The sequence below is a fragment of the Gobius niger genome, assembly GCF_951799975.1.
Source record: "Gobius niger genome assembly, chromosome: 3".
NCBI classification, from domain to species: domain Eukaryota; kingdom Metazoa; phylum Chordata; class Actinopteri; order Gobiiformes; family Gobiidae; genus Gobius; species Gobius niger.
This window is the reverse complement of record NC_136854.1, coordinates 27,801,191-27,816,667: the sequence shown is the minus strand read 5'-3', so window position 1 is coordinate 27,816,667 and position 15,477 is coordinate 27,801,191. Positions and strand designations below refer to the sequence as shown.

At 40.5% G+C, this 15,477-nt stretch overlaps 1 protein-coding gene across 1 annotated transcript; it reads left to right on the top strand.

The window, feature by feature from the left end:
* The first annotated feature begins 333 nt into the window (after positions 1-333).
* tnpo2b (transportin 2b) lies at positions 334-10,009 on the top strand. Its single transcript, XM_079552734.1, has 24 exons — positions 334-514; positions 1,112-1,214; positions 1,349-1,424; positions 1,525-1,674; positions 1,887-1,993; positions 2,076-2,209; positions 2,504-2,585; positions 2,689-2,811; positions 2,897-3,015; positions 3,086-3,146; positions 3,233-3,404; positions 4,131-4,283; positions 4,883-5,108; positions 5,304-5,475; positions 6,052-6,246; positions 6,332-6,490; positions 6,564-6,651; positions 6,740-6,838; positions 7,121-7,216; positions 7,324-7,399; positions 7,467-7,566; positions 7,639-7,713; positions 9,664-9,794; positions 9,874-10,009. The coding sequence occupies exons 2-23, from the start codon at positions 1,116-1,118 to the stop codon at positions 9,769-9,771; spliced, it is 2,670 nt and encodes an 889-aa protein (XP_079408860.1). The 5' UTR covers positions 334-514; positions 1,112-1,115; the 3' UTR covers positions 9,772-9,794; positions 9,874-10,009.
* Positions 10,010-15,477: the final 5,468 nt, after the last annotated feature.

Here is a 15,477-nt window from a genome sequence, read left to right as displayed (position 1 = left end):
GTTACACTTTAAACTCATAAAACATGCTGGTATAATGTGTCAATGTTCAGCCCACGCCCAACAACATTTCATAATTTAATTTGCAGTTGTCACGAACAGGTATGCCATTTGATGCTGCCATCTGGTGGTCAGAAACGGAACATTGTCAGCGGTGCGCGTAACAACTCGTGTCCTATGTCAATATAATCGCAAACACAGCGACAATGATCAGTATAACTTTCTGAATTAAAAAAGGGCAATTACGCACTGTTTTTGAGCGCAACAAACGTTTGCTCTGCTGAACGTGACCAAACAAAATAGAGTGTCTACGGAAGCCGACAGTGAACACACCAATCACCGGCTTGATTGCAAGGCATGCAATCTCTGTCAAATACCAGCTAGCATAGTTCCATATTACGACAGAAACACAAGTTTGCAATTAGCCAGATTACAGTCATACACTATTTGATGTTATTAAGACAGCTGTAAACGTGCCATTGTGACTCACAGTATTCCGATCACACTGAGTGACCAGGTAAGGTCTTCGCGGTACTTTCAAGTTGAAGCTAGCTGTTAGCTACCTTTAGCTGTCGGGGATTTGATCGGACTGCCTCCCTCTGCTGTGCGTAATAGCGCATTTTCCCCACATCGTTATGTTCCCTGTATTACCGCGGATTTGCCATAGGGTCAAGCTGTTGGTCAGATATGCGCATGTAACGCGTAATTTCCTCGTCGCTATTGCGCTAGTTTGTTAGCCTGATGATCCAAACCATTTGCGCCTGTTGTGTCTGGGCCTCCTAAAGAAACATAGGTCAGATTTGGGATATTCAGGATATGATGTGATTCACTGTTTTTGCACAACACTGACATTATCTGAAAGGGCACAGTAACATTTGGATGCTGCTTATTTTTGTGTGAGTAGATTTGAATGATTGGGCAGGCAGAGCAGGCATATAATTCACTAGTTGCTCCCAGTAGCCATATTACTAGAGTAGCGTTTTGATATAGAGCTGATGACACAGTACATCACATCATGTTACGTGCCTACAAAGCATTATGTGTGCGACCTTGGTCAGGCTATACGTGTCATGTCTTGTCTGTGAAGTATCAGGTAGATTGTGTTTGTATCCAGTAGGATGGAGTGGCAGCCAGATGAACAGGGTCTGCAGCAAGTGCTCCAGCTTCTTAAGGATTCACAGTCTCCGGACACAGCAACACAACGAGCAGTGCAAGAAGTATCCTACATCAACCCTTTTAATGTGTTGTGTAATGTGTGTAAAAAAGATGAATAGATCAAAGCTGATTCATGCCTCAAGATACATTACACAGTACAGTGCTCTTTTGATTTTCTCCTTGACAAAAAATACAGAAACTGGAACAGCTCAACCAATTTCCAGATTTTAATAACTATCTTATTTTTGTCCTCACAAGCCTGAAATCTGAAGGTAGGTACACACATCAGGGAAGAAGTGCTTGTGATTCAAATAGTTTCATTTCCCTTTTTGTATGTATGTGTTATACCACTGTTTTTGTTTTTTTCCTAAGATGAGCCAACTCGTTCTCTCAGCGGTCTGATACTGAAGAATAATGTAAAGGCTCATTACCAAAACTTTCCCCCCAACGTGGCAGACTTCATCAAGCGCGAATGCCTCAATAACATTGGAGACCCCTCACCGCTTATCAGAGCTACTATTGGTGGGTGTTTGCGTAAGAAAATATCTAGGCAGCATGTCTGCACACTGTGAGTCAGTTCACTATGTCTATGTAGGAGGTTGAAATTTAGCAGGTAATGTGGCTGTGTGGGAGTAGAGGCTAAAGTTCTAGATGCTGTCATTTGTTTGGACCGTTTGTCCTTTTATTCTTCTTGGGTTGTGTATAATTGTCTGCAATTGTTTCTGGGTACGAAGGAATCCTGATAACAACTATAGCTTCTAAAGGAGAGCTTAAGGCTTGGCCCGAGCTGCTGCCCCAGCTCTGTAATCTTCTGAATTCAGAGGACTACAACACTTGTGAGGTTAGGCTAATTCAGCTTTGATAGAATTCAAACCTTATCTTTATAGTCTATTGTGGTCCTTTGACTGTTATTGTTATTTAAGGGTTCGTTTGGAGCACTTCAGAAGATTTGTGAAGATTCATCTGAGCTGTTGGACAGTGATGCTCTGAACCGACCTCTAAACATCATGATCCCCCAGTTTCTCCAGTTTTTCAAGCATTGCAGCCCCAAGATAAGGTTGGTGACTCACATCATGAACAGTCACTTGAAGTGTAAAGTCAACAGAGAGATGAGCTAATGTTTGTAAACAAACTGTGGCCTGTTTGAGTAAATATGTGTGTTTTGTTAGAGTTTTGTTAGAGTTATGTCAAACCAACACATCCCATTTATAAGCAGAGGAGGAATGTTGTGGAACTAATTATTCTATTTTTCCAATTCTCTGATGGAAAATAAATTGTGCTCTGCATTTTGAAAAAAGCATAATGTTTCTTTGTAACGCTTACAGTAACAGTCCGTATGTGCTCCCCGTAGATCCCATGCCATAGCATGTGTGAACCAGTTCATCATTGGTCGAGCCCAAGCTCTCATGGATAATATTGACACGTTTATAGAGGTTTGCACTCTTTTAATTAAGCTGTGTTGAGTCTCGTTATCTTTTCATATTGTGTATAAATGGAGTAAAATTTAACAATATTTTCAATTCCTTTGATTTGCAGAGTTTGTTTGTTCTGGCTGGAGATGAGGACTGTGAAGTCAGGAAGAACGTGTGCAGAGCATTGGTGATGCTGCTGGAGGTCCGCATTGATCGTCTCATCCCCCACATGCACAGCATCATCCAGGTGAGCTGTAGATCTAATCATCCACCCATAATCACGTCATAAAGCGCTTTTCTCATAACACCATTTGCAATATTTCTTTGTTTAGTACATGCTGCAGAGGACCCAAGACCCAGATGAGAATGTAGCTCTGGAAGCCTGTGAGTTCTGGTTAACACTTGCTGAGCAGCCCATCTGTAAAGAGGCCTTGACTGGTCACCTGGTCCAGTAAGTTCGTACTTGCATCAAAATATTTTAATCCTAATCCGTTATTTAATTTATATTCATGTATTTTTAGGCTGATTCCGATTTTGGTCAATGGCATGAAATATTCTGAAATCGACATCATTCTACTGAAGGTACCTATTTCCCGAATCATAAAAAACAATAACAATTCTCCTGCAACTTTCACGGCTTCTTCTAAATGTTGTTGTTTCCTGTACAGGGAGACGTTGAGGAAGATGAAACAGTCCCTGACAGTGAACAGGACATCAAGCCACGTTTCCACAAGTCAAGAACCGTGACTCTGCAGCACGAAGGCGGCGAGGGAGAGGAGGGGGAGGACTTCGATGACGACGAAGATGACGATGATGATACACTGTCTGACTGGAATCTTCGTAAGTTACACATCGCATTAACTTAACCCAAATCCCCATCATAAATGTCATAACTGTCTTCTGCTCCTGATTACTATGTTTTAAGAAGCATAGTCAGTATTGTTTTTTTTATTAAGCTGTAGCTACAGTCAGCTCCATTTTCCCAAGTGTATCGAGCCCTTAAAGTGGACATATCATGCATAATTACCGTTTATAATCCTGCTTTTTGGCACTTCAGCCGTAATATTTCCCATAATAGAACTTTAATGGAAATGGGACTTTATCCCTAGAGCTATGTTGGTTTGTGTCTGTTTGGTTTGAGCGCCCTCAGCTGGCAGCAGCGGGGAATTAAAACATGATCAAAACAGTATGTGAGCCTTCATGTATTGTTTACCCAAAAACATGCTGTTCAATCCATGGCACTATGATAAACCCAGTTTGAATGCAGATTGCAGAACTGCTATGGCGATGTTTTATGGGCTTTAATAATGTGGAGGACACTTTTGGATTATATCTATGACTCAATAAAATCCAGGGAAAGCAGATTAGAGAGCTTCAGCAAAGTAAATTAGAAGTAAAAAACTAAATATGACTTATATATTTTTGATAAGGGAGCAACGTTACAAAATGGTTGAAAGCTTAAATAAAACAATTTTGTATGATGCGTCTCCTTAGAGTTTGAGTTTTTTCACTAAAGGCTGTTTATATCTAAGGAGATTTCTCTACTTTCACTTTTGCATCCACCAGGGAAATGTTCAGCCGCAGCCCTGGATGTTCTGGCCAACGTGTTTCGTGAGGAGTTGCTGCCTCATCTTCTACCCCTCCTCAAAGGCCTGCTTTTCCACCCCGACTGGGTCATCAAAGAGTCTGGCATCCTGGTCCTGGGAGCTATTGCTGAAGGTGAGTGAACGTCAGATGCACATTTTGTATTAGGTTCAATGATGGCTTGAGCTACAGCTCTAGGCTGCCTTTACGTAGCATCACAACAATTCAAAGAGTGTAATCTTGAGCTGGAGGATCCTATGGTGGTCTATGGCTGCCTTTTAGCTGTCACGTTACAAATTGTTCACCGTCAAGCTATTGAATCGAAGATGTTTTGTTTTTATTTTTGTTCTAGCCATAATCTACAAGAAACAAAAAGTGTCTCAAAGTTCATCGTCTGCACTGCCAGGTCAAACACTGAAAGAACCTTTAGCCGCAAAATTAATATGGCAAGACTGTGGACATAATTCTCAATAAATAATGATTAGGTCAATATAGTCTGTAGATTTTTGGTTGATAGAATTATTTAAAAAAAACAGTTCATTTCCCATTGACTTATGTAGAGGGTTAGCAGATGTTCTTTCAGTATGTCAACAGAAGCCAAATGAGTGCCGGCTCTGAGTTATAGCATTTGTTACTAGTTGTTTTGACATTCAAGGGGTTCTGAGGGTTCCGTTTAGAATAAAACTGAACAAAAACTAACCCATCCTGCTCAAATGTGTGTTGTGCTTCTACAGGTTGTATGCAGGGGATGGTTCCCTATTTGCCGGAGCTCATTCCTCACCTTATTCAGTGTTTGTGTGACAAGAAGGCTCTAGTGCGCTCCATAGCCTGCTGGACCCTCAGTCGTTACGCTCACTGGGTGGTCAGCCAGCCCCCCGACGCCCATCTCAAACCACTCATGACCGAGCTGCTTAAACGTATCCTGGACGGTAACAAGCGGGTCCAAGAGGCGGCATGCAGGTACTGAACACATTGTAGGTTTATTTAATGCATGTGCAAGTGTCAAGAGGCGAATGGGTGTGAACCAAGACTAGCATACGTAGCTGTTATTTTAATTTAGATAATGGAAACAGGTGGGGTACAGAGCCTTTAATGGGGAAACCCTACAGTTTAATGATGTTTGTTCATTCCTCATATCGTGACTCTTTCCTTCAGTGCTTTTGCAACTCTCGAAGAGGAAGCATGTACAGAGCTGGTGCCTTACCTGAGCTTCATCCTGGACACCCTGGTTTTTGCTTTCGGAAAATACCAGCACAAAAACCTCCTCATCCTTTATGACGCCATTGGGACGTTGGCGGACTCTGTCGGACACCATTTAAACCAACCTGTAAGTTTATTTTCATCACGGTGGAAGAAAAATACCACATTCAGGGCGTTCCAGATGTATTTTTTTCCCATCTGTTTGTTTTTTTTCATTCTACTCTTATGTTGAAATCTGATACCGGAAATGTCCAAATTACATTATTTTCAGTTCGTAAAAGAAAGCTACATCTGCACTCAGACTAATTCAGAAGGTGCACCTTTCATGGGCAGTGAAAGGGACTTTACCATAGATCTAGACTTTTATGAATGTTCAAAAACCGCAAAACTATGATTGATGAGTGCCTAGAGTCTGAATAATTAAAGATGCATTATGCAACTTTTTATACAAAAAACGTTTGTGCGCATTTGACCTTCTAGTGATCCAGCGGCTGTATGAATGTATAGTCAGCATGTACCTTTAATGTATGCCACTCTTATTATTACATTTCTTTTCACTGTAGGAGGAATTCTGTTCATTTTTCCAATAGACAATAAACTGTTTTAGTGCCTCCTACTTGATAAATAGAAGTTATAAATAGGTCTGTACATAGAACGGATCAAATATTGTTCTCAAAGCACTGACTTGCTGTTCTTTCTTCAGGAGTACATACAGAAGCTGATGCCGCCACTGATCGCCAAATGGAACGAGCTGAAAGATGAGGATAAGGATCTCTTCCCTCTGCTCGAGTGTCTGTCCTCTGTCGCCACGGCGCTGCAGAGTGGTTTCCTGCCGTACTGTGAGCCCGTCTACCAGCGCTGCGTCACGCTGGTCCAGAAGACACTCGCCCAGGCCATGGTACATTAGAGCTGCACAATGTATTGCAAAGTCACTGCAGTATCACCTTACACATAATCCGTATATTCTATCTTTCTCGATGTAGATGTACAGCCAACAGCCAGATCAATACGAGGCGCCAGACAAAGACTTTATGATCGTTGCTCTGGATCTTCTGAGCGGTTTGGCCGAGGGACTGGGAGGACACGTGGACACGCTTGTAGCGCGCAGTAACATCATGACTCTGCTGTTCCAGTGCATGCAGGCGAGTCGGACTGCAAACAAAGTAACGGTCCGTATGTGGGGCCACCTTTGTGTAATAGTATTTGCTTTCACAGGACACAATGCCCGAAGTGAGACAGAGTTCATTCGCCCTCCTCGGAGATTTAACAAAGGCTTGCTTCCCTCATGTCAAACCTTGTATTGGTAATAATTGTCACCTTTGCAGTCAACTTGAAAATGGTATTGTTTTAATCCAATTTAAAATGTCCTCTTTTTTTTTAATGCCTTTTAGCGGAATTTATGCCAATCCTTGGCAAGAATTTAAATCCAGAATTTATCTCGGTGTGCAACAATGCTACCTGGGCCATCGGGGAGATCTGCATGCAGATGGGTAAATTAATGTTATGGTTATGGGCTTCTCAAACTGTGATATGTGTTCTTTATGGTGGTACTTGGGCTTCTCCAGACTCATCTGCTATTTTACTCTTTTTAATCAGAGATCATGTCCTTAAATGCTGTAGTAACGCATTCAAGTTATGTGCTTTTCCTGATGTACTTAACAACATTATTTAGTCCAATTTGGAGTTCAGGAGTTCAAGTATGTTATAAATGATACATAGTACAGAATATACTTTGTAGTCTGATTTGCTTTCTCTTTGCTTTTACGCATAAGGAGTGGAGATGCAGCCCTACATCCCGATGGTACTCAATCAGCTGGTCGAAATTATCAATCGTCCCAACACCCCTAAGACCCTGCTGGAGAACACCGGTACTGCTTTTGTCACCTCATCCAGAGTTCAGAGTTGAACAGAAAAGCGATACGAGTGTTGAATGTAAAAAAGCTCTTTGTAACTTAGTAATATCTTTTTCCTTAAGCCATCACAATTGGTCGATTGGGCTACGTGTGTCCTCAAGAGGTTGCCCCCATGCTGCCTCAGTTCATCCGCCCATGGTAAGTTGGTGCAGTGCTGTGTTTTTTGAGACAAGTTTCTTTCCCTGATGATTTATTAACGCTCCAGGTGTACATCTCTACGAAACATCCGAGACAATGAGGAGAAAGACTCTGCTTTCCGTGGGATCTGCATGATGATTGGCGTCAACCCCGGAGGAGTAGTGCAGGTGCGAGTCGGCTTTGCTTTACAGTTACGCTCGTGCTGGGCATGTCTCACACCCCTTTTTTTGCTTGAGCAGGACTTCATCTTCTTCTGTGACGCTGTTGCTTCCTGGGTGAACCCTAAAGATGATCTGAGAGACATGTTTTATAAGGTACTGAACCCCCCGCCTGCAGTGTTTGTATTAGGGGTGTCACAATTCTATATTTCTGAGTCCACTAGCTTGCCGCTGACTTCATGTCTCTTGGCATGCGTTACGGCTCATGAGACTTTACTATCGGCCCTAAAGCTCTTAGGAGTAACCGACCGTGAGCTTTTTTAACCTTGGTAATTGTAAAACAGGTTAACCTCTTAACCCCCACTTTTAAGGGGCTAGATGCAAGTTTGTCATTTTATGCTCACTACTGCCACCTCAGGTCTGACGTGTAACTGCAGCTTCTAACACCTTTTTGAGTGACAGTGCAGGATTTTAGAGGCAGTTGTGGTGAATAGGTCTGGGTTCATTCTCCTCATTAGGACATTGCAGGAACATGTTGGGGGAAATACATAATTTTAACATTTTTAACCTCTGTATAGTCTCTTTAACTGTGCAGTGCATTTTCTCTGGTCAGCTTTACCCAAATCCTAAAAGCTTCTTGACTGGACCTTACAGCCTATAGGCCAGTGTAATGGCTCATCTAAAAAGTACAAAACTGATCTAAGATTTTTCCTCACATTGTCGTCACTTTTTCGTTATATTTTTGGTGCTTTCTGGTTGCGTTTTTGTTGCTTTATTTTTTACTGTTTTGTTACATCACTTTCTTGTCGCCTGTTTTGTTTTGTCTTTTGATGCTTGTTTTGGTGCTATTTTGGTGCTTTTAGATTTGGGTAAAGAATTGTTAGGTTAGTCTTGACATCCCTAGTTTGTATGGAAGTAATTCACTCTGGCAGGTTTCAGAATAGTCCAACAAAATATTACAGTGCGTGACCTTTTTCTTTGTGGTTTCTTTTTTTGGTCAGGCAGTGTCATTTTTTAGGGTTTTTTAAGTATTACAATCCAATATCGGATTGGATCACAATACGTAATGCTGCAATGCCAAATATCGGTACATAATATACTTTAGTTTATTTCGAACAATTTAAAAACAATTATAATGCATGTAACGCATAACAATACAAAGCATTTGTTCGAAAAAGAGTGGGTTGAAGTGTGACCTTATTTAGTCCCACCCTCTTTCTACTCAATATTTTTACAGGTGCAAAAGAAGCTAAAATCGTTTTTCTTTTACAACAACAACCTGCACAACAATATTTACATTTTTTTTACATTTTTTACATTTTTTGTTACTTTCCATAACATACACATCACGGCAATAACTAATACTTTCAGTACTTGTGTTTGGAAGCATTTTTATGTTACACAGCACTTTGTTACATTTTGTGTTAATGCCCTTTTCAATCTTAAAGGAACAGGCCACCGTTTTTCCATACTGAGATATGTTCTTACCTGAGCTTAGACGAGTTGATGTGTCGGGTCTTTGTGCGTGCGCTCAGTCACGGAAAAAGACCAACGACATTAAGAGCTTGGTAGCTTCTAACTTCACCCCAGTTTGGAGCTATAGGAATAGTTACGCATCAACTCATATAAGCTATGGTAAGAACATATCTCGGTATGTAAAAACAGTCGCCTGTTCCGTCAACACTTCGATAAATGCAGAGCCGTGGGAACATATTTTGGTTAGGGGGTGCTGATGGACAAGATTGCCCACAAAAATGCCTTTTCTGTTGGTTATTTCCTATTTATTGTTATTGACTGGAATACGCAAACCATCCACCAGAGAGTGCTGCAGCACCCTCAGCACCCTGGGTTCCCACGGCCTTGGATATATGTCAAAGGGCATTTGGTTTAGAAACTTTGGACACATGACTGCTTTCTTTTTACACATTTTAAGGTTAACATATTACTTATTGTATTTACTTACTGTATCGCAATGCGTATGAATATTGTGATACGTATCGGATCGTAACAAAAGGGTTTTTTGTCCCAGCCCTAGTAGTGTTAGTGTCATATTTGTGCTTCTTCTGTTATGATTGTCCTAAGCCATTTTTTCTTTTGTCATTTCAGATCTTGCATGGTTTCAAAGAACAAGTCGGGGAGGAGAACTGGCAGCAGTTTTCCGAACAGTTTCCCCCTCTTCTGAAAGAAAGACTGGCAGCATGCTATGGTGTTTAGAGCCTCTACACCCGCCTGCGGAGGTAAGTCCGAACAGTTCTGCATACAGTGAACGTAGCGCAGTTTGGTCACGTTAACTTTGGATTTTTGTTGTTGTTGCAGGTGCTTCGGCAGGAGGAGGGTGAATGGGAAACTCATCCATCTGTGTATTGCACTGCCCTGATCTGGGGGGAGGGAGAGGGATGCTAGCGGCCCCCGAAAGACGGCCCCCACGCCCTATGTGTTTGTCCATAGAGGGAGGGTGGGCGGGAGGGAGGGTGGGTGGACAGGGGGACACCTCTAGATTAACTAGGCAGGGACCCGACACAGAAAACTGTAGGGACAGATAGAGGAGGAGGACGGAGAAGAAGCCAGCGGCAAGTTGGATCTATGAAGGAGAGAGCGAGAGCGACCAATGAAAGTTCAGGGAAAGGCAGGGAGGGAAGATGTTTACAAAGCAGGGATTAAGAGCCTTAGAGAGGTCTGTTACTTAGCTTGGGCGACAGGGACAGATGAGATTTTCACGGGATTCTTAAAAGTTGAGAGTAGCTTGACCGACCATGCGACAGACCATTACAGAGACTCAAAAACAATTGCACAAACTGTACATGCAGTACCTAGACATGACTGTGGGTGGCACTATAATTTAGACTTTTTGTGATGTACTTGGGGACAGAGGAGTACATGTCTAAACTGTCCATTTCTGGGCGATGATATCTTTATTTTTCCGGGGATCTCGATACAAATCACTTCATTCATAGTCGACTTTTTTGCTGTAAGATAACCTTTGTTTTCGTTCATTCAAACCCTAGTGCAACAGTGACTCACATTTGTTTATATTCCTATCATATTTTCTTTGTCCTTGTATTGGGAGTTTGAAAAAAAATCTCTTTGCTTTGGCTGCACAGAAACCATTCTTCTTAGAAACGGAGGACTAGGGCTAACACATTTTGCTTTTTTCTCATATCGGGGGAAAAAAAGCGGAAGAAAGAGAAATCCGTAACTTTAGTTGTAGTCGTCTTTAGGATTTCGTGCGTATGTGTCCGTGTGCATGTGCAGTCCCTTAAGAGCCTCCTACTTTTACGCATTTTGTTTGAGAAAAAAAAAAAAGATAAAACGGTGTGTTAAAATGCGTAGTTTATTTGACATGGTACTGAGCTTAAACTTGACTTCCGCCGCTCTGTCTTTGCGCCTGTAACTGTGAACGTTTGTCTGAGTGAGTGCGTGTCCGTGTCCACATCCGTACTGATACCCGTTTGATGCCATATTGATATCTTGAGTAAAACAGTAATCTTCAATGTCGTCGTGCTCTTTATAGCGTTTCAAAGCGGTCCATACTGTTGTTTTTTTTTATTTTGCTGCTACTGATTTCTTTTCAATAGTGGACATAAATTCGCACAAGTAACAAGCTCCTTTTTTATTAATGCTCTTTTCAGTGACTGTTAAGTTGTTGTTTTTTTTGCACATTTTATTTTATTTTAACTTTTTTGTATGGACTTTTTTTTTTTTTTTAATTTAACCTCACCCATATCTGATCTGTCTTGACCCTAATGTCAGTGTTTGTCATACTGTGTTGCACTGTGAAATTAAGTGTCTTTGACTGGCAAAAATATCCCAATACTGAATGGCAAATAAAATCGACTTGTGAAATTGCGACTAATCCGCACTTTTACAACCACTAACATGTTGCCATATTGAGGTGTGTATGTATGTGTGTGTATGTATGTGTGTGCGTGTGTGTGTGTGTGTGTGTGTATGTGTGTATGTATGTATGTGTATGCATGAGTACTTTCTCTCAACACGCATGGTTTGAGTCGTTAACAGCAGGGGTTTCAATATCTATTTTGTTAAATTTCCTTTAATATGTATGCATGCTCTGTGTCTGTTGTTTTACTGTGGATGTGTGCGTGTGGCTCGGTATGCATTTAACATTTTCAAAGTAATAAATCACCCTTTACACACCAACGCAGCACCTCCAAGTCAGAAGAGAGCACGGCAAAGTAAAAAAAAAAAAGCTAGGACACTGCCAAAGAGCAAATGCCACTCAAATGTTAGCGGAAATGCTAGCTGCTATCTCAATATTCACACGCGCCAAGAAGGCCAAACATTATGACCACTTGTGAGCATTATGGTACGCGACTTTGACTGTGCTGGGCTTTAAAAAAGGATTAAAAGTCAAAATGAAGGCCTTTAAAGTTATACCATGGTCTGCGTTAAAACGGTGTTACACACAGTTGGTCCGGCAACAGTTAAATCGTGTTCTATATCCCTCCACTGCAGCTGTTTCCATAGTAACGACAAACATTTGAGTTGGAAATAGTTTCAGGTAAAATAGGTAAAACATAAAATAACTCCTGCCCAGCACTTACAAAAAAAAAAAACAGCAAACGGGCCACAATGAACAGTTTGTTTGTGTGACCATGGTATAAGCAGATTAAACAACTCAGAGCCGTTCATTATAAGGTTTTAATGCACTTTGCGGAGGAACACCATGACGTGTATTAAAACTGTATAACGCACAGCTCCTCGTCGTTTAATCCTTACTTAACCTCTTAGCTGTTTTTTGCTTCAATCTTAGTATCCTGAACTCCAGTCATTTTAACTTTTGCAGTGTACTCGAAGCTTTAGTCGAAGCACTTTAACCAATCTCATTTTCTCCAGTTTTACTCCAGTTTACTCCAGTTTAAAGGCTTTAGATTAAAGTTTTAATCGTTTTTGTTGCACTTTTCTCAGATTTGAGTAAAGTCGAACGGGTGAAAATGCGCTCGGTCAAGTGGTTAAAAAGCATTAATTCAGAATCAAACTTGCATTAAACATTACATTTCTGCTTTTGTTAGAGACGGAACCCATAAGACATTGCTCAACCATTCTTTCTGCATGCATTGGTCAAAAACACTAAAACTAATTCTGCTGCTGTTGTGACTGAGCCTTTACACAATGTTATGCAAGTTGTCCGTTGTGTCCGAGCTAGTTTCCCCTTATTCCCCTATTTTTTACAAAATGAAATAGTTGGGGTTTTCTTTTGCATTTGAGGCATTCAAAATAGAGTATTTAACTTATTGACTGCCAATGACGTCTTTAGACGTCAATTAGGTTTTTCAATGAGAACAGCTGCAGCAAAGCCTTGAACATGTCTGGTGGTAAAATCTTAGTTGTGCTGCCTAATGCTGCCACCTAGTGACTCAATAAAAGAACTACATGTTTTTTTATTGAGTCACTAAGTGGCAGCATTGCTCTTTCGTTTTCTCCGGTTTTGGTCAGAAACCAGCATTTTGGGTGATTTCACCTATTTTCTACGGGAGATTACTAAAGAATGGAAAGAGGTACAAACAAACTTTTCTTTAGATGAAAGAAGAGCGTCTAATCTTTCTTTTGGTGGGTTTCGTGTTGACAGACCGAGACCAAAATTTTTGGTGTGTCTTGAAAAAACTGTCAAAATCCTGAAAAACTCTGATTTAAAAAATGGCTGGCAGTCAATGAGTTAAGCATTAAAATGGCATTAAAAAGCATTAAGCTTGACTTGCTACCACCAGTATAAACCCTGTCATGTCATGTTGATGCTGACATTGTAGGAACACACTGATCAGAGCTAGTTAATATCAAAAGTGACTAATTTGTGGTTTTGCAGTTGCTTTTAGGTTACAGTGCAGGTGCAAAAAAATAATAAATTCAGAGATATCAACTTGAACAGGCATTTTGGGTTTGAAGTTTTGTCACTTTAGTGGTCATAATGTTTTGCCTGATCGATCTATATGAGGTGAAAGGCTACAAAGATTCAATGAAGTGACATTTTTTCAGCAAAATAAACCGCAGAGGTTTCTATTTTCCTATAATTAGTAAATACATCGTAGACACTGAATTTGACCTAGACTGTGACCATTTGAACATTAAATCGAGCATTAATAAGTAATACGTGACAATCTGAAATCAAATATTTTAGGTCAGAGCTTTTTCCACTTGTTACTCTTAGTGTTTGCAGTTTTTATGAACATTTTTGTATTCAACATAACAGTGTGTGATGATAATCAGGAAAACTGATAAAGGGATGTGAGCGTTTTTTGAAATACCTGCAAAAAAAAAAGAGATGGGAACAGGCAGAGAGACTGAACAAAGTGGTTTTTAATATCCAATAAAGAGCATGATTTTGTTGTAATTTAGCAGCCCTTTATTTCTGTGTGAATCCATTGCCACTTGCCTTCTCTATTTCAAAGTGATTGATGTGTTAAAGCTCACATACAAGTTGAGTGTTTATAGGGGGTATTAGATTTGCTTCTGCTTGTCAGGGTTTGCACTTTAACCTCCCTATATATCATACCATTATCTGTTATGACATTACCATTATGACATCATACCATTATCTGTGACCTCTTTTCCGTGACTCCAGGCTCAAATTACATGATCCATAAACTGAACCTTTTTAAGTTGTTCACGTGTGAATGGACAGAAGAAGGTTGTAACAAAAAGTAGCATTTTACTACAGCGCACAGGACTACAATAGCAGTAGTACGGTGGAAATAGCAAAGAGCCGGAAAGAGTAGCATGTTTTATTATTTACCTAATGATGATCGATTATTCATTCACTCTCTTGGTAATTAATTGATAAATACTTATGGAAAGCCAGGAAATAAGTTTAGTTATTTGCTGAAAAAATATGTAAGAAGGATATTCCTAGTTTTCACGGTAGTTCCATCAGAGAGGGGCAGGGGCTCAAAAATCAAAAGGGCACTACACACTCCTCACAGAAAGGCCCCGTCTGCTGCTGTAAAGTTCATTCTGTTGTAGGTTTGAGAATTGTTACACTGACCAGAAAATCAATGTGAAAAATACAAATACATTATTTCAACGACAAGTTCTCTAGAAAGTTTTAGTCGAAAGGGACAAAATGGCTTCCTTAACAAATCCAAGGCGACACATGCACAGTTTTACAAGTATAATCCCAGCTAATGTTTGTGCTTGAACACTAGCCTGTTTAAAGCCACCCTGCGGAACATTCCAGGTTGTTCTATAATTGTGAATTATGACTAAATATGCCAGTGATGCTAAACATACAAGTCAGTGACAATGCTCTTTTTGCAGTGGGTTATCAAAGTAAAGCATTTGGAGCAGGAGCAGACTGAGTAACCACATCTTCATGGAGACCAGCTCCCGCTCCCAGCTAAGTTACACATCAGATGTGATGAGAGATAAGCACCCTCAGTAAAAACCACAGTTATTTGTATTAAAACAGCTGTAAAAACACGCTTTATGGATGTTATTTATTGGCTGAAAAATCTGATCCAGTGCGTTGTAAATCTGTGCCTGTAAACCTTGACCCTTTATATTGACTTGAGCCCACAATTTGGGCTTTTGCGATTTCCCATGTGAATGAATATTTATCTAGGACAGAAATTCCAGCTTGCTCGCATCAAAGCCTCTTTAGGCATCTCTTTGAGCTCCTCTGCTGCTGTGGGACCCGCAGGAGACAATGGGGTTCAGTGACTCGTCACAAATTCCCCACTAAACCCTAGCCCTGCGTCTATCTGATTCACCATCAGACTATAATTACCAGCTTCTCTTACATGGGAGGGCATCTTTTATTCTTCATTAATATGATCTGCAGGAAAACAACTTTTGATAGAATTGGTGTGAAACACACGACTCCGAGTTACTTTGCTCAGTACTTCTGTCCTAAACATAACTCTTTATTCACATTTTGTGGAAATAAAATGTCCTTTTAGTGTTATGTAA

Bases quoted from the DNA above. Each gene is read 5' to 3' on its own strand.
- tnpo2b (XM_079552734.1), top strand. From the start codon at position 1,116: ATGGAGTGGCAGCCAGATGAACAGGGTCTGCAGCAAGTGCTCCAGCTT. The intron at 6,491-6,563 runs GCGAGTCGGACT...TTGCTTTCACAG, and splicing joins TGCTGTTCCAGTGCATGCAG to GACACAATGCCCGAAGTGAG. The intron at 7,714-9,663 runs GTACTGAACCCC...TTGTCATTTCAG, and splicing joins TGAGAGACATGTTTTATAAG to ATCTTGCATGGTTTCAAAGA.